The following is a 19,900-nucleotide window of genomic DNA, read 5'->3' as shown; positions in this document are numbered from 1 at the left end:
AAGAGAAATTTTGTTAAAAAGAAGTACCTAATTACATTTAGCAGAATTAATTTCGTTTTCATTTTACTGTGGTAAAAGTGAAGCGAGGTGAATGCTTCTCTCTTCTTTTACATACATATAAACATTAAGAGAAACTCGTGTTTATCGAATAGATAAATAAATGGACCGCGTTATTCCAATTACACAGAAATTATGGCCATTAGTGATGTCGGAACTGTTGACAATGACATTGTTTTTAGTTTTTTTTTTCTTTTTCGTAAATTGCTAACAAACCGATGACCTAAATTTAATACTATCGTGTCTGCAATGTTATCATTCTTATTCTCATTCATATAAAAAGCAGTGCAATTATCTTTAACTTGTTTTTAAACAATGGATAAGTGTACTCAACAACACGTTGCACAATACTATAAGTACATGAACTTAGTGAAACACTAAATTTATGATCAACTTTTTTCTAATGCAATTAGGTATGGAATAGACTTAATACTATTTATGTAGCTGTTTGATGGAAAATGTGTGTGCTGGGAGTAAATTATTAGCTAATTCCCTTAACAGGATTTGTCGGTGCGTCGATTTGTTCACGCATTTCAGTAGCCTTTTTTCCTCATATTCCTTTTAAATCTATTATACATGCAAGGTTTCACATATACACGAGTATTCTCTGGTCGACGTTTCACTTTTTTTTATATATTATTGATTCCTCGCTCTTCTCCTGCTATTCTATGCATAATAAAAATGCTCTCCAATCTGTTGGAGAATTTGTGTCAATGGTGTGTGTTGGGTTGGATTGATCGGCGTTGCGGTATTAGACAAAAACAAAAAGCCGAAACAAATTCGAATCAAAAACAAGCGAAAGTCATCACTACCTAGTATATTTGTTTTTTTTATTATTTATCAATTACATGTACTAATTGGTCTTCTTGCCTTTTTCTCCAATCTTCGATTTGTTGAGAATGGAAAGTTATTTATTTTAAATATGGTATACATGTCTATGTATTACAATTAAAGTGCTCCTTTTGCACACAAATTGCACTTTCTCGAATGAAGATAACATGTGTTGTACGCAATGCAATTGCACTCATGTGCATAGGCTATTGCCTTAGTAATGGATCGATAAATCTCGGTATGGATTTGTAAATTGCAGTTCACACCGTTCATAAAATAACGCATAATTTTCCTGCACGAACAATAAACTTGAAAAATAATTTTCTTCACCTTTATATTTACAACATAATTCTACGAATTTTCGAAACATATTCTACAATATTTATGTGTTATTTGTTTTAACCCATAAAGAAAATGATAATATTTCTATGCATTTCTCCAAACTGAAATCTAGTACTCGCTTCCAAAATTTCCGTATTTTTACTAGTACAGTGAAACATATTAAAAAATACACATAATATGTGTACACTTCTCTTCTCATCATCACTCGTTAAGCGAAACATCGCTCGCTAAGCGAGTCATTTTTCTTACAATTCATTAAGCGAGGTTCCACTGTATAGTTAATATATAGTATTTATATATGAAAATATAATAACATGATTTATTTTTTTCTCAGTTTACTACCAATAGTTCCTTTGGCAAATGTTACTAGGCTTAAAAACTGGAAGTTACTAATTTTATTTAAATTAATATTAAATTGAAATGATTTAAATTAAGTAATACTATATTTATTTACAATTTTTTATTGGTAAAAAATTAGGTAAAACGAATAAATATTATTAATATATATCTGGTTTTATTCTTTTAAAATCATATAAAATATTATTATTGGGTCAGAAATACATATGGTCAATAGCCCTTGATAAAGGTGATATTAATAATGTAACTAAATATAAATAATTTAAAACCAATATTTATTAATTGTAAATGAGATTTTGATCATTTTTTCATCAACAATTTATCATGGCAGGATTGTCACATAGGCAACCAAATGTACATTATTAAAGGATAATTTTAATATGTATAGTTAGTCGCCTGTATCACGATAGGAAAGGTCGTTGATTTGATTCCCAAAAACCAACAACATTTGTGCGGCCGATAAACCCGAAAAGGGGGAAGAAAGAGGGCCAAAAGAGATTTATATCAATAATAAATTTATATAAATCTCTTTTTTATAAAAAAAAAATACATGTATGGTACAGATTCGATAAGTGTGGATTATCGGTGGCAATCGCAAACCCGACAACCGAAATACCGTCAATCAAATTCCCTACGTTCGAAATCCCGACATTTGAAATGCCGACTGTATACAAATCCAGACGTTTGAAATCCCAACTGTATCAAAATCCCGACAACCATAATCCCGACTGTATCAAAATCCCGACTATATCAAAATCCCGACTATATCGAAAATGTCTACAATAACATTTTCAAATAATTCCGGAGCATAGTGACTTTAAAATTGTTATTAATAATAAATAATAACAATTAATCTAATTGTATTTATTTCATAATGTTAGGGTTTATTATGAATAATTCAACAAAATCAAATAAATTAATAATAATTTATTGTTATTAATAATAAAAGTGTAGCACAAGGTGACTACGCTCCGAAATAATTTTAAAATGTTATTGTAAATTTTTTTGATATAGCCGGGATTATGTTTGTCCGGATTATGGTTGTCGAGATTCTGGTTGTTGAGATTTTGATATAGTCGGGATTTCGAACGTCGGGATTTCGATACTTCAGGAAATCGAACGTCGGGATTTCAATAGACGTGGTTAGAATATTTTAAAACAAATTAAATTTTTAATTATGGAAAATTAAAAATATTTTTTTCCCAATTTGACTTTTTATTTTTATTATTGTGTTGAGTTTTCATTTTGTAATTTATTGTTGCAATAAAATTTGTGCAGTTTATTTTTATACGTTTTCAAAGTTCTCGATTAGTCCGTTTTCAGACAGTGCTGGAAAATTATCCGCACTTTGCGTGGTAGTCCTCTATTTTGCTTCGGTATAATGTATGTTAGGATTATGTTGATGCGATATAAAAGTTGCATATAATACGAAATAAAGTTAATTGTCCTTATAAAATAAGGTCTTTCCTATTTTTTAGAACCTTGAATAAGTACAAAGCTGGCGTAATTATGTCGATGCAATGTTAAAAGTATTATAAAGGATGAAATTCTCCAGGCAGAAAGAAGAAGAGATAAATAGTTCCCGCTAGGTGGTTGCACCGGAATCACGAGAAGAAGAAATAAATACAGCATTAAATAATTGTGATGTCTACATTGAAAAGTATTTGTAAGTAAGTACTTTGTTAATATTAATCATATTTTCAAAATTATTGCAGTCAGTAATACTGAATTTAACATATATAAAAGTAAAAACCATAATAAAATGTAGTAAGATATTTGAAATTTTTAAAATTCCTTCGACTTACGAACACTTTGGAACGGAACTAGTTCGTAAGTCGGGGGATACCTGTAGTTTCGAATATGCGCTTTGATATGTTTTTGTTTAATAATAAATATAGAAATATAATTATTGTAATTAAAATTTCAGAATGCATAGATCTCAAAATTGAATTGTGCCTGTGGTCTCTCAAGTGATAAATTCGTTGTTTACATAATTAGGATCAATATTAATCAATAATTATAATTTTTGTTCGTATGTTTAGGGATCTATTTCTGCACAATGATTGTTTTTGTTGGTCAAATTTGAATCTGTCACATTTAGTATCAGATTTTATGATACCGATGACCATAGCATGATTGTCTTATTCCAAATATAACGTCTATAAATTATTTCATAACTGTATATTTGGTTGCATATACAATTCATTATACAAAATAGACAACTTATATGACTATTTTAAAATTGCTTTCGTTGCATATTAACAATGACGACAATTTAATCATTTATTTTGATTCTTGAATGTTTTATCAATACAAATTTTTGTTTCGCTTCTTTTATTTTTAATTGCATTAATTTAAACATTTTAAAATAATCTTTCAAGTTCAATCTAGATTCTTCTTTGTTTGAAAATTAATGTGATTTCCCACATATTATGAAATATTTGTACATTGAACGTGTCCTTTTCAATGAACATTAATTACATTTACAAACAAACCTTGAAGATTTTAGGTCTTTTAAATGCTGGAATGATTATCTATGATAATATTAATTGAGTTTAAGAAAACAAATAAGTGATAAGAGTGGCATTGGTATATGATCAGAGACTTATGTATTCTATAGATTTAGTCTTGTTCCGACTTTGTCAAAGTTAATATCATGGCAATGTCTTCGAGTAAATGGTCAAATCCTACAAGGTAATTTAATTTAATAAATATAATCTTGCTTAACCAGTTTAATCCGTTCAAAAATTTCCGGATTTTTACTCGTATAGTGAAACATATTAAAAAATACACATAATATGTGTACACAAGTTTTAAAAATGATGTAGCAGGCACGCAATCCGGGACTTCTCTTCTCATTGTCAGACTTTATGCGAATCATAAATCAGTGAATCCTAGATATAAGCGATATTTTTATTAAAATATGAAAGTAATTATTAATTTATTAATTATGTTGTGACATTTTACAAGACTTTTTATACCTTCAATAAATATGTATTTACATTTGTAATAAAGTTGTTGGGTTGTTTATAATAAAATTTGAAATTGATTTTAGAGTGAACGATGCTACTAGTAATTTAAATTATAAAAAAATCAAAGATATTGAAAATATGGACGAGAGAGAGAAATACGCATTTGGGAATTATGGATATGGAAAAAATCACGTTAAACTTCTTCACGTCCATAGACAGGGTTCACTTCATAAGATCAGAGAATACGAAATAGATGTGTACCTTCGTTTGAGCACCCAAAACGATTATTTGGAGGGCGATAATAGGCAGATCATAGCAACGGATTCCCAAAAGAATACAGTGTATGTATTGGCAAAGAAGCACGGCATTAAAAGCCCAGAAGAATTTGGTTTATTGCTGTGTTCGCATTTCTTGAACACTTATAAGCACGTCGTCGAAGTTGGAGTAAAATTGGAAGAGTATCCATGGGAAAGATTAAGGGCCGAAGGGCAAGCCCATAATCACGCATTCGTTTACTCCCCGAGTGCAATTAGATTAGCACAAATCGTTCATAAACGAAACGGTAAGCATGTGATTAAATGCAAACTAAACCGGTTATAATAACGTCTTTGTGAATAGCATGATAAAAAGTCTCGTGACTTACGTTTTTTATTTTTACTACACATCTCGTGCATTGATAGATAACAGTATGGACTTTGTTACTTCGGTGATATAATATCCTTCAGATTATTTATTGATTCATTAGCAGCTATTATTGATTACATTAAAACTAATGCAAATTCGCTGTTTTAGAAATCGCTCAAATTAGCGGAGGACTGAAAAATTTACGAATCTTGAAAACAACTCAATCGGCATTCAAAGATTTCATTGAAGATGGTTATCGCACCTTGCCGGATGCAAATGACCGCATTTTTAGCACAGTAGTATCCTCCACTTGGGATTACTCAACTGCAAACGGTGTTGATTTTGATGATGTTTGGTGCGCAATCAAAGATTGCGTTTTGGATAAGTTTGCTGGTGATCCTGAAAAAGGAATTTTCTCGCCTTCTGTACAAAACACATTGTATCTAGCTGAAAAAATGATTTTGGATAATGTTCCTCAGGTAAACTTTTCGATAATTTATCAATTAAATAATTTGACAGTATTTTTTTTTACAGATTAGTCGTATCGAGATGCAAATGCCAAACAAGCATTATTTTCCGGTTAATATGAGTAAATTTCCTCAAGAAATTGTCGATGGTCATGATAATAACGAAGTCTACTTACCAGTTGATAAGCCATCTGGAATTATATATGCGGAACTTCATAGAAAAAACTTTGTTTCCAAATTATAAATTACTACTTATTTTTTTTTAATACTGATTTCATATATATTTTTTACTTTTATATTCATATTTTTTTTAATTACAGTACTAGTATGTAATCAATAAATTAAAGAGTAAAAGTATATTATGTTGTTTAAGAAATTTATATTTTATGATATTATTATTAAAATATGAATGTAATTAATTCATAACTTTTTTTGAAGTAAGTTATGCGAATTTGTATGTTTGTCGTAGAAATAGATATATCGTATGTATGATATAGACGTTGTAAGACGTCTTTTTAATTTCCGGTGTAATGTGAAACGTTATCTACTTCTGAGTTTCAACTTGCAATAATTTTGGAATATTGCGGCAAGTAAATTGTAAAATGTATATCTTCAATAAAATATTTAGTTAACTAAGATTATAATTTATTAATTCATATTAGGAGAATGTGAATATTATTCGTTACTTACCTAATTAGTTTTTAATTAAGTGTTTGAAGAATGATTTATACCATTTCTTAAGGTTAAATGTTAGTTGATTGCGTAATATTTGCATGAGTTAAATCATTGTTGTATATGTATGCAGATTGTGCAATGATGTCTTGTTAAATATTTTTGTACATGGAATTTTGCGAACACACGGAAACCGATAATTATCTTACGCAGAGAACAGAAGAAAAAAAAAGTGGAAAAGAAAAGCAAGGAACCCACATATGCATATTTCGAGTCTCGAGTTTATGGGTCACGGTTATGCTCTCTTCAAATTGCTTATCTCTGAAATCATCGCCAAACAGTTGTTTCCTGAGGAAGTGGTATACCTTTGTTTTAAGTGTGAAACTTATGACATGCGGACTAACATTAAATAAGACAAACTCGCCTCCAGAAAGAGCAGTACCGAAAGAATGATGCTTCGGAACGCGTTTATTCTCGTCTTCCTCGTGACATCCTCCAAGTCCTATAACATTCGGAATGGCGCAAAGAATGAGTCCAAATTAAATGAATCCTATGACGTTCGGAATAGTACAAGTAACGAAAGGAGTTCGTCTAAATTGAGCGGTGAAGTGCAAACATGTGGTGGAATCTACTCTAAATTACAATTTATAATCGAGACCCCGAACTACCCCAGCAATTATCCTAATAATCTAAATTGCCTTTTCATCTTCAAAGGTCCTTACTGTGAAAGTAATTACACCCTTCAGTTCTTGGATTTCAACCTGGAAAACTCGCTGGGTTGCGTGAGCGACCGATTGGAAATTAAGGATAAAGATGCTATTTGTGGTATCAAGAGTGGCATTAAGACTTATACCGCAGATACGGGAACATTGATTTTAAATTTTATTTCGAATGGTGTTAATTCCGCAAGAGGATTTCGAATTCTGGTATCCAGATCGATCTGTCGCACTGAAATCACAACGATAAATCCCACAACAACAACGACAATTGCAAATACTATTATTCCTGCGACAGAATCAACAACAAATGGTGTTTCAGTTTACAGTTACACGCCGTATCCATCAGCGGGATTTCATCCGAACACAAAAGAACCGGCCTGTTGCGCATCGACATATAACACCAGACGGTTTTATATTGCAAGTCCAGGTTTTCCGTCGATGACAAATCCATCGAATTGCCAATTCACAATATTCCGAGCGAATCCTAAAATTTGTCGCATCCGAGTGCATTTCAAATTTTTCTGGGTGGGAGTGCCGGACGCTGCCTGCACTCAAGGATATCTTCAGATTGATGGAAAATTGATTTGCGGCTGTCATACTGGCATGAAATTGGTTTCACCGTTCGACGGATCCTTTGGAAACACGAAAGTATTTCGGTTTAAAAGCGAAGCAATTCCAAGACGGGAAGGATTTGCTGGATTTGTCATTGAAATTATACAAGACGAGTGTCCTAAACGTTACGCAAGACAAACCCAAATATTCAATTCTGAAAAAAGATTAAACCCACTTAACGTTTCCGAGAAATACGAAATTGCTGATTTCGGCTTTAAACCGAAAGTGATTAAACACGTGTATTTCTTTGATGCTCCATATGATTTGGACGACGACGTTAATCCTAGCGAATTTAACAGACGGAGAGACGTCGAGGAAACTAGTTATTTGGACACTTTCGATTTGAAACCGCAATGTACGAACGGCTATGATATTGAGAAATGCTCTGAATGGGGTATATCTAATTGGAATCTTTTAAATTCGGATCCTCTCTGGGCAAAAATGACGAAATGCAACGAAATAGCTCACAGTATAGGTGGATCGCAATGCAAGGAATTTACATTTGTTAAAGGTTATTTTCAAAGTCCAGGATATCCATATTATTATCCGAAAAATTCCAACATCTGTTACAGGTAAAAATTCAAAACTACCAATAATTAAATACTACAATTCTTAGAGCGGAAATACTTCACTTGATAGCCTTTTGGTCGAAAAGATCAATACATTTTATAATAATAATAATAATTTATTAAATTTCAGATTTTTAAAACAGAGAGGTTATTGTAAAATTCGACTGATTATATTAGATTTCCAATTGGAACATAGCATAGATTGTAGAAAAGATTATCTAAAATTGAACGGGAACTACAGATATTGCGGACAAAGCTTAGCAAATACTTTTAGTAAGTTTCTTTAAAGTTATTTATCTTACTATAAAACAATATTTATTTAATTTAATGATTTTAAGCTTTATTTGATATGTCCGGTAAACACTACGAAGAAATTCGATTTATTACTGATTCCCAAAATAACGGGAGAGGATTTCGAGGAATTTACGAGCAAATACCTTGTTATAATTCCGGTTATCAACCAAATCCTCACTGGACTCTTCCACCGCCGACAACGACGACTGAGAAACCGTGTTCAAGGCAGATTATGGATCCGTATTTTACCATAGATATATACGATTATGGGAAGGACGTGTGTAAATTTGTTATACAAAGAAGTTCAGAGGTATAATTTTTGAATGGAAAAGTAACATAGATTAAAATGAAAATTACTTTTAGAAAATTTGTCAATTGGATCTTAGTTTAATATCATTTGATTTTCAATGCGAATCTGAATTTTTACTTATAAATAATCAAAAATATTGCGGGAACTTAGCTGGCAGAACCTGTGAGTGAATACATAATTGGATATTAATTAATGATTATAATTGATTTTAATTTTAGTAAGTTTGGAATTTGTGGAGGGATCAATTGAGATTCTCTATAATAAAGTTTCGTCGCAAGCTCAGACAGGATTAAAATTACACCTAAGCGGTCAGCAAATTGAGGGCTGCGGTATAATAATTGAAGTATCAATAGTTTGTAGTAAACTTTTTAATTTCTTGTAGATATAATTCCTCCGGCGCAAAGATTGCTTTTGTTTGATAATGCTACCAATGAAGGTGGTTTTAAGAAAGTGGAAGTTGTGGATGAAGTAAACGTGATTTTGAGGAAAGATTTGAAAGGTAATTGATTTTCGTTAGATTTGATTTTTCTTTCTAAATGTAGGATGTGGGAGTTTTAGATGTGTGCGGAGTAGTAATGAATTTGAAATCGTCAAACACCAGTGAATCATTTTGCAACTATATTTTGAATAAAAGTGAAGTTCTCGAGTGCAACGCTATTACACCACGTACAATATGTAAGTATAAGTAAGGATATATTTTTTTCAGTAAGATTAAATAACGTTCTTGTGCAGACGTGCCATATAATGGAACAGACAAGCTGGAGTTAAAATTCAGGAATGCCGCTACAGTTGAGAACATTGAATTCAAAGAGATAACATGTGATAACAAATTTATTCTGTAATCTGGAAACTCGTAACTATCTCATTTATACGCATAGTTATTATATAATATACAGTAAGTTATTTAAAGGAAACTTGTACATCGAGAGAAACATTGAAAACAGTCTTTAAGGATTTAGATTTGAAATAAGAAACGAAGCTTTCTACGTGTGAGGAATCATCATCATTATTATTTATATTTCGCTTAATTATGGACTGATTATTTACGATATGCATAAACATTTTAATACTGTCTTAGATTCGAGAAAAATAAATATTTCCTATATTTTCGGGAGTTCAGTCGTTTTTTCTTCTTCTGTGTATGCGTGCAATTCGTTTCAGCCGAGGAACCGGATGTTGCTGAAGATTACGGTGGCCGGTCGCTTCCTGTTGCAGAAGTTGATGGTTCTTCCTTTGCTGCCAACGCGCGTGTCGTGCAGAGCGATAATTAATCGAAAGACATCGTCCTTGCTGGGCTGACACAAGTAACGATTTTCGGCGTCGTAACTGAAAAGAAGCCGATCATATTAATCATAAGATTTCGAAAAAAAAATATATATTACAAAAACCAAACTAATTAACTGCTTTGGGTGTGCACGTTATTATGCGTGGACCTGTTGCTCGTTTTTGACGCGACAGGCATTTAATTAAAATTAACAATGGCCTATTTCAAGAGTTAATTTTGTCGCCCGTTTATTTGGAACAATATTTGAGGATCAGGCGGTGCATGCGAGTGCGACGATAAAGGGATTTACTCACGCCCTGGCGTTCTGCCTCTTCCACGGATATTTGCGGTAGAATCGGGATCTCTTTAAGGGCGCTCTATGGGCCATCTCTTGATCAAAACCTTGAGAATAATCCATTCCGTCATAAATACTTCTGTCCTCCGACTCGTCCTCCACGTAAAGTATCGGCAATCCTTTCCCGTTCCAAGGCAGCAGCAGCAACTCGGTCAGATAATTTCCAATTTGCTGCAGCTTCTCATCCTCGTTCAGACCTTCGACTGCCCCCAGATCTGGAACAAGTTAATATACATAATTATAATTAACATTCAACATACATCTATGTTTTTAATTATAATTGATTTTCGCATCTAGTCCTATTAATAATATTTCTAGATTCTAATAAAAACATATTAATAAATAACATCAATCATAATCTAATTCAATTACTTTAATAGATGTCCCGCAGAGCTACTCGGTATGTAACCGCGCGGGGGATGATTTGTAATAAAGTCAGCAAGACGTAAAAGTTATTTACTTGTTTATTGTGGCCTCATGAATCGTACCATTAAGGTTATATGGATCATTACAGTGGAATTAAGTTTATTCAACGTTATTTCTCTGCCTCTTAACTAACTAGTTTAAGGTTAACTTATTGTCAAGAAATCTATTTATATAAAATCTAGTTTGCATGTATTTACCTGAAACGACGTCTGCAGGGGCAAACGAGCCCGCATCTAAGTAGTTTCCATTAATAGAGTCGACGTCCAGTGGCAATGGAGAGCCATACGATGGAGCGATATATTGTAATGTCGCCAAAGCTATTACTTTTGTCACCCAGCCCACCATGCTCTGTTTCCTGAAAAATAAAATTACATTTAAATTATGCAATATTAAATCAAAATTTTAATCGAAAATTATTAATTTTCTTAATTCAATCAATGAATTGAGTCATTATTTCCAAGATTATCGACTTAAACTATTCATTACTTAATTAAAATGAAACTATTCGATTGTATTGCTGGGATTAGCATCTAATTTTAATGCGCACTAACAGTATTAGGTAATATCGAGTAAACAGTTTCAACATGACGAAGTCCTTTAGATACAAATTTAGTAAGGACTAAATACGCTACTCCTCAGAATAATATACATTAAATGAAATCATTTAGTTTTAAAATAAATTATATAATTTGTAATAAACTAAAGGTTTATTAATTTAGTTTTTGAAATAATAATATAAATTTGAAAAAATGCTGTAAGTTGAAGTTTTAAATATTAGTACGTAAAATCAAATAAATTTTAATTACAAATTTAATATAAATAAATTTTAATTACAATTTTAAGAATTTAAAAAATAATAATGAATCAATTTTGTAATTCTTTAAAGAAAGTAACCAAATATTGAATAATTGTTATGACGCAGTGTATATTAATAACTACCTACATTTTTTAAATTAGCTTTATAAAATAATTATTTTTTTATATAATGCTGACAAATATTTTTAAAGGTTCGTTCGTAATCCTGATTAATATTCAATCCAAAATTTAACAAACTTTAATTTCGTATTGAGATTCGATTACAATGAAAGTAAATAATTAAATTTTGAATAGTTCGTAGTATATTTTAGCGCATATATAAATTTAATAAACTTTATAAAATAAATTCATAAAGGGAAAAAGGTTATTTTTAGCTTTAATTAATGAACGGTATGAAAAAATGTTCGTTTTGCAACGAATAATATTTACTCCCTTTTGTATCCTTGCTTATAAAACAATAAGTCAATTATTTTATTTGCATGTTCAAAGTAAATGCAAATAATAGAAATCATGAATACATAAACGTATTTAAATAAAAGCGGGATTATTTGAATGCACTCAAGCATTACGAGTTGTTGAGCAATATATTTTATTTTAATTAAATTTAATTACGTTTATTTGAATAACTCAAATTTAATTAATTTTTACTAGATAAGAATAATTTATTTAAAATTATTAAATAATTTTAATAAATATAAAATTATTCTAAATTTCTCATAGTTATAATATATTATTTTATTTGGTTTATTTTGTCAATAACAGATACTAATTGTATGAATTACGTATAATAATTTTAATTAATGTTTATTTATATATTTTCGTTCATTGATCCTTCGATTTCTAATATTTATAACACATTGCTCCATTGTATCTCTTATTAGCTTACTTAAAAGTTTATTGAATGAAGTAAGTAACATAAACTTAATTAGTCAACTTTATAAATACAATTTATTTCATCGTGTTTCTATCTTATACTTTCTTTGTGGTAAATTAAGAAGACAGTTAAATTATATTTTTTGTTCTGTCGGAACCACAAATTTATTTTTTCTAGTTCCTCTAGGAAGCTTATATATTGTATTACTTAATTAAGATCTTTATTAGCTTTTTCATGGTAATAAATTTTGTGACCTTTTTTCCTAGAAACCCTTTTTTTATTTGCATTAGGACTTTCCTGTTCGGTGGTTTAAGTAAATTAGTTTAATGAAATATGTTTTTCCTTGAAAAACTGATGCATTTTTTTTGTATTTATAAATTTAATTAATATTTGTTATTTAGGAATACTATTTTGTATATAAAATAAGATTCAATGCTAATTTAAAGGCAATGTGGATGCGCCGGGTGTAATTTTGTAATAAATTAAAGCAATATTTAACAATTACCTGTAATTACTAAAATAAATATTATTATTAGCTGTAGCGAAAACTGTACGTTCCAACAATAAATAAATTGTATTATCTTTCTGAATTGCAAATTTTGGTATTTTCGTACGAGTTTATTATGAATAATGTGTGAGCGTTTCCACCACAAAGGGCGTTCACTAAAAAGGCGCGGTTCAGTAATTAATTTGTTGTTTCTGATGAAATTCAGTTTTGTGCATGGCAAAAAAAAGGTGCGCCAAAATAATCAGGTTGTTTTCATCCGATTTGTGTGGGATTTGTGGAAGCCAGACTCGAAATAGAATGGCTAGGCAATCGAGTGAAGACCTGTTGCTTTCTACACCCTCTGTATATCGTATAAATTGATAAATTTAGGCTATCAGTTGGTTTATTAGCAGTTGTACTGTGCTATAAAATATGCTGATGAGATTGAATTTTTTGATGTTCCACATTAATTGAAGAGTGTCGATGCGCAATTTTCGAAGGTTTCCAATTAAACCTACGCAATGCACCGAGAATATTGATATTAACAGGTTTTTGGAACCGTCCAATTAAAGCACGGAAATTTGGTGCGTTTTAGTAGAATCAATAGGAAATGCGACCTACATGGAAACTAAAATAGAGTGAAATTAAATTAAAACTGTATAATTTTCAATCAACTAAAAAATAAATCATTGGCACTTGATATTCGATACCAATAAATGAACTTTTCCAATAAATGTCGTTTCTTTTTTTCAAAGAAGATATTTTCTTTTTCTCTATCCTTAAATTCATCATTGACGAGTGTCAAATAACAAATATCGACTTTTTAGTTGTTTGAAAGAAAGCAGAAAAAAAAACTTTGGATCTCCTTTTATAATTGGAAATATAATTTATGGCGTACACAATAAAGTAAAAAAGTGTATCATTACTTAACGCGAATTTCGTAACTTAGATTACGAAGTTTATTACTTGACAAGTCGAGCGGTTTATTTATGATTCCACGGGCTTTGCGTTATTTTAGATGTAAAGAGATTACATTCATATATATATTTTTTTACGTTGTTCGAAATGGAATGAGTTATTGGTAAATCCGGTGCACTCTACTAGAACGATGCAAGTAAACATAAACAGGACACGCTTTTAGTAATTATATTTTATCTTCGTGGTGTTCAGCTTTCCAAGGATCCATTATGGAAAATGACACTCAAAATAGCTAAAGCAGAGCGAAAAGCATATTACGTTTCTATATTTTGACTAAACAAAATGGGTTTTTGCTGCTGCTTCGTTAAAAATGAAAATTAGGTTTCTCATTATGTTTTATATGAAAATTTAATTAATTGTATCAACTTAAATATTCTAGCAGTAGTTTAATAACTTTAAATATTTGATTAATGAAAAAATTGTGTAAAAAGAAATTATTTTTAATTCAAAAATATAAATTGTAAAAAGTTATAACACAATATTTTTGTATACGTAAATTATCGTTTCTATCTGTATACAGTCAAGTCTCTATTTCCTTAATTAGTCTGGTTTAAAACAGTCCGATTAAACCCTGACTATGCGAGGTATTCCCGTAGTTAGAGAAATGAATAACTGTTATTAAATTTACATTCTTAAACATTTGATTAAATTGAAGAATTGTTTATTCAACAACCCTAATATTTAGAATAATTAATACCAGAAATGATTTTATAATTTTTGTGAATTGATGATAATCCATAGTAAAATGGATATAATGAAAAAGATTAAATAATTTTTTTGGATTTGTTTCGGAGAAGAGGTTTCAACAAAATAAAATTCTTCATTCGGCAATTTTATTATGAACGATTTAAATTCTTAATTCGTCTCGAGATTAACCGCATTATCTCTAAATATTTATAGGATGACAGTTTTCTCCTTCAAATGTCCAATAAAATTCTATTAATATTGCGTGCCTTACGCCATTCGATTATATTATCAAATGCTTCTCGCCTACAAAGTTTACGATTAAAGAAATTTGAACTACCTTCCGAAAATAATGCAGAAAAATTATCAAATTTATAAGAGTTTAATTTAATTAAATTCAAATATGAAATTAATTAATTGATTTTCATATAAACAATCCCATTATTGTTTTTTTAGCTAATTAATATTAATTATAAATCTTTAAAAACTTTCATATATATTAGGTGAAGTAAAAAGTTCTGAGCGTTTTTCGTTAGAAAGCTTTAGTGAGCCATATCACACGATGTATACGTTGAATCTTGTCATTCTATACTGCGACTTAAAGTCGACATAACGCTTTAAAAAAAGTTCTTTGACAGTTTTGTGCTTAGTGAATCCAGTTGTGTGTTAGAGCGCTCCAAAATGGAGATAAAAAAGAGAAAATTCGATACATTCTTTAGCATCACTAGGATCAAGGGGTAAAGAGGAGCAAGCGGCCAAAAACATGTGTGTTGTTTATGAACCCAATACAGTATTGAATGCAACAGTAAAGCGTTGGTTCCAACGCTTCAGTTCTGGTAATATGAACGTCAAAGATGAGAAATATTGATCTATGGTAGTTGAATTATGGAATAGCTTTGTTATTGAATACTAATCGATATCTTTGTAGTTTAATTATAATAATGGTATTGTTATGTTCCATCGTGATAAAATGGAAAAGAAAATGTTAAGAGTTCGGCAAATACTTACCGAGATTATTATCTTCTTTGATCTAAAGAAAAGTACTTCAATATTATAGACTACTCTTCAGATCTTTATTAAATCAGCTAACAATCTCTTTATATATTATTATGTCTATAGAAAATATTACCTGTAACGGCTTGAAATTAAATTATATTACATGAATTTTATATTAATAAAAAAGGCTTAAATAAATATATTCATTCTATTTAAATTACATTGTATTAATATTTAGAAAAAAAAATAAGCGAGAAATTCAATACAATATAATTGAATGCGATTTTCTACATAAATTTCTTAATAATGAAGAAAAGTATTACGACTTTCTTATATTTTGTTTCGAGATTAAACGGAAAGTTTTGATCGTTTTAATCCCGAGGATTATCATTTAATTAGAAATTTATTCTTAACATTTAATTTTGGCCAAATAAATGCTTGGAACTGATAAGGGAAATTAAATTACAATTAAATCACTTAACTACTTAAACTGTCATTTATAATCTCTTCAAAAACAGAGTATTAGTATCATCAGCACGGTTTGCAGCCAATAATTAAATAATAAACTTATTCTGATCTTAAATTAATAATTATTAAGTTTATTTTAATAATAATACAAAAGTTAAAATTAAACAAAAAGCACTTTTCGACCAATCTTATTATTATTTTAATAATAAATTGTTATTTGAGTGTAAGACGCATTTTCATCCATTTTTCTTACGCAACCTTAATTAATACACGTATTTAAGATTTTTATTATAAAATGCACTTTACTTCGGTGTCTTCTTTCTAAAGATTTTCTTATTTACGCACAAACATGTATAATCTAGAAAGATACAAAAAAAAATGTCATTTTTTTAAATTTTAAATCTAATTAGATTAATCAGTTCCATTTATAAATCCAAACAATTTATAAATCTATGATAAGCATTAATGATTTTTTAATAAAAAATTATAAATTTAATAAATGCAATTGTAATGTAAAATAATTTAAATAATGTACAGTACAAACTGTTTTTGTACGGTTCTTTTTTATGCGATTTTTTTTATGCTGTGTATGAAATCCAACCAATTCCAATGGCATTGGCACCATTGTAATGTTTTCTATCAGTACAGTTGTTCTGTTAGTCGATTGAACCAATTCATCACAAGAAGATGCGCGTTTTCGATTAACATGAGTAGCAGTGCATATTTGCAATGGAAATTATATGTTTCCATGTATAATTTAATTATTTTGTTTGAATGCACTTTATAGTGTATTTCGTAAATCTTTGACGTATTTTCTAATATATTATTATACAAAATTATTTGTGATATGTAAGAATTTATGAAAATTTCTATTTTTTTTTGTCCGATTTATTTTATGCGGCATCTACCGCACAAAAACAGGTATTACTATATATTTTAATAATAATAACAACATTTATTGCAACAAATCACCCTACTACATACTCAATAAAATAACATAATAAGAAAATTAAAATCAAATTGATCTGCTGCAAACGAAGTATAATTTTCGGTCTATCAACCATTTTTTTTCTACACTATGTTTTTTAATTAAAACAAATTCATCAGAATTCATTATAAAGAAAATTATGAATGGAATATGCAAAAGGCAGTTTAAGTAATATACAATATTGGTGTACAGTAACTAATTTCCTTGGAAAATTGCTTCGTCCTTCTTGTTCCGTCAAATATAAATCAGGATAGCAATCTTATGCATATTATCGGGTATATGCATACATTTAAATGTTTTTTTTTTTAAATTTATAGCTATTTGAAATTTATTATTTGTGTTTTCGTTGAAAAAGTCATAAATCAATACTAATTTATACTACTAATTTCTTGTATAAAAGTAACATTTTGTTCTTTAACATTATTTTGTTTGAAATACTGCGGATAATCGTGTTTAAACAAATATAATTTTGTGTAATTTTGTGAATTTTTTTTTTAGAATTTATTTATTTGGTTTTATTAAAATTTCACTATAGTGAGAGACTGATCAAAGCCGCACTACACAAGATATTGCTTTAAAAAAAAAATATAATCTCGATATTACGCATACATTGTTGACGTCCAAACAGGATATTGAAAAATTGATTGACTTTTTTTTATCAAACAATTTTAAAATACATTGAAGTATGTCAATTATATGTTTTTTTGTTAAAAATGAGTCTATAAATTAAAATTATAGATTTTTAGTCATAAATGAAATAAAATTTTAGTATTTAAATCAACAGTTAATTTTGTAATGAAGTAATCATATTGTTATAATATCGATATTAAAGACTTAACCATTGTTTTTTTTTAAGAAAACAGGATGTTGGAGTATCGATTGGCTTTAATCAAACAATTTGAAATTACAATTTTTATATACATTTGCGTATATTAATGCAAAATTTCTTTTCGTGCAAAATGTTTCAATGCTTCAGGCGATGTTCGATATTAAATTTGTTTCATAAATTAATTAGAACTATGTTTTTTTTGTTATAATTAATATAGAAATACATCTTAACTAGATATATTTTGTATAAAAATATACGAAATAATCCTTTTACATATAAATACTACTACTATAAAGAGTAATTAGAATTTTAGATAAATTAATTAGATTTTGTATAAATTAATACAAAAAGGTACATTTTGAATAAAAATACACCAAAAAGAAAATAATTATTGTAAAAAATTTGATAAATTTTATATTTTTACACATATTATTGAGAATTTTATACTTTTGCAATTAATTTTGCAAAAAATCGTTAAATTGTATGAATATTTGTTTATTTATGGTCTAATTACTATATTGATTTTCTTTTATATTAAAAATTAATTTATATTAAAGATGGTTAAATAAATTATTAATCTATATGAATGCTTGTAGATGAATATGTTTAATATTTGGTATGGTAATAGTCGACTTACGTTTCTTCTGCAACTGGAAGCACAAAACAGCAACTGGAAATTGGAGATCTTCTCTGCAGCGATAGTTTCGAACAGTTAACGTCTCAAACGTATGACAGCTATGCCTGATATGAGTGGAATTGTGCACAGTGTATTATTGGTATGCTTGTTGATTTGTGTCGATTTCGCGATGGTATGTGATCGCACGCGTTCACCATCCCAAGCTTTTATACTTGGAGGGCGCAAAATAGAGCCCTGTGCGCGCATATCGGATAGAGAGGATAGCTTCGGTGTGGGTGTCATTGCCATATTCCATCATATCTTTCTCACTCTCTTCCTCTCATACAAACACACACTCACCCACCATACAGAGAGGAAACATACACCAACACATCGATGCTTCAATATACAAAAAAAATCTACTGATGCCGGAGATATTTATTCCTAACAAACTTACTACGTTTCACCGCGATGATTTATCAGTCAGGTTTATTATCAAAGTACTTTAATGAACAGGAGTTAGTTTCTTCTGTCATCAATAATGAATCGATTCATTTTGCTTTCTACGTTACAATTTTTTTTAACACAAACTTACAATTAAATCTCTAATACACTTTCAATCATCAGTTACGAAGTTCGTATTTCTACAGTTTTGATTTATTTATATCTTCTATTAAAAAAAAATATAAATTCTAATAAATTAGTACACAATTTTAATTTTATATAAATCATTGTTTTTCCCTTTATAAATTAAAATATCTTCGATTAGTCCGGTTTCAAAAAATATTTACAAAAAATAACGTTTTTTTTCTTTGATACAGTCAAGTTTTGTGATAATACGATTTTAAAGTACTCGATAAATCTAGTTTTAAATAGTGCCGTATATTGACGGAATCGATTACCCGCAAAGACTGTAGTCATTAATGTAAATTTAATAGTTTAAGAATGAGAGCATATTGAAAAACAGTTTTTAGTAAATACTAATATATTAATTAGATTTCTCATCATTATAATTTGAATTACATAAAAAATAAACACATACTTTAGTTATACACGTAAATAAAATTGTAATATGATAAATTGTAAAATAAATATTCATATACATTAAGTATACATGGATAATACCAAATCAAGCGTACTAATGTTATTTAGATTATGAATGCATTTTGCGAAAAGCTTTTGTATCGATTTTCATCATTGATGAGGCTATATTTTACTTAAATGGTCACGTTTATAGACGCCATTTTCGCTATTGCTCAAACAATAGTGCTCGTTTAATGGAAGTTAGTTGCA

General features: G+C 29.2%; 2 protein-coding genes across 2 annotated transcripts; one reads left to right on the top strand and one right to left on the bottom strand.

The window, feature by feature from the left end:
• Positions 1-4,114: 4,114 nt before the first annotated feature.
• Positions 4,115-5,920, top strand: LOC108565014 (uricase). The gene is made up of 4 exons (XM_017924239.1): positions 4,115-4,281; positions 4,643-5,121; positions 5,352-5,662; positions 5,718-5,920. Exons 1-4 carry the CDS (start codon positions 4,244-4,246, stop codon positions 5,892-5,894), a joined length of 1,005 nt encoding a protein of 334 aa, XP_017779728.1. The 5' UTR covers positions 4,115-4,243; the 3' UTR covers positions 5,895-5,920.
• Positions 5,921-8,969: 3,049 nt separating this feature from the next.
• Positions 8,970-18,815, bottom strand: LOC108565013. Its single transcript, XM_017924238.1, has 4 exons — positions 18,629-18,815; positions 11,069-11,226; positions 10,405-10,660; positions 8,970-10,152 (listed from the first exon to the last, which is right to left on the bottom strand). The coding sequence occupies exons 2-4, from the start codon at positions 11,214-11,216 to the stop codon at positions 9,984-9,986; spliced, it is 573 nt and encodes a 190-aa protein (XP_017779727.1). The 5' UTR covers positions 11,217-11,226; positions 18,629-18,815; the 3' UTR covers positions 8,970-9,983.
• Positions 18,816-19,900: the final 1,085 nt, after the last annotated feature.

This window comes from Nicrophorus vespilloides, unplaced genomic scaffold (assembly GCF_001412225.1).
Source record: "Nicrophorus vespilloides isolate i.1.1-1 unplaced genomic scaffold, Nicve_v1.0, whole genome shotgun sequence".
NCBI lineage: Eukaryota > Metazoa > Arthropoda > Insecta > Coleoptera > Silphidae > Nicrophorus > Nicrophorus vespilloides.
The sequence above is the reverse complement of the archived record's forward strand: the minus strand, read 5'-3'. Positions and strand labels throughout refer to the sequence as shown.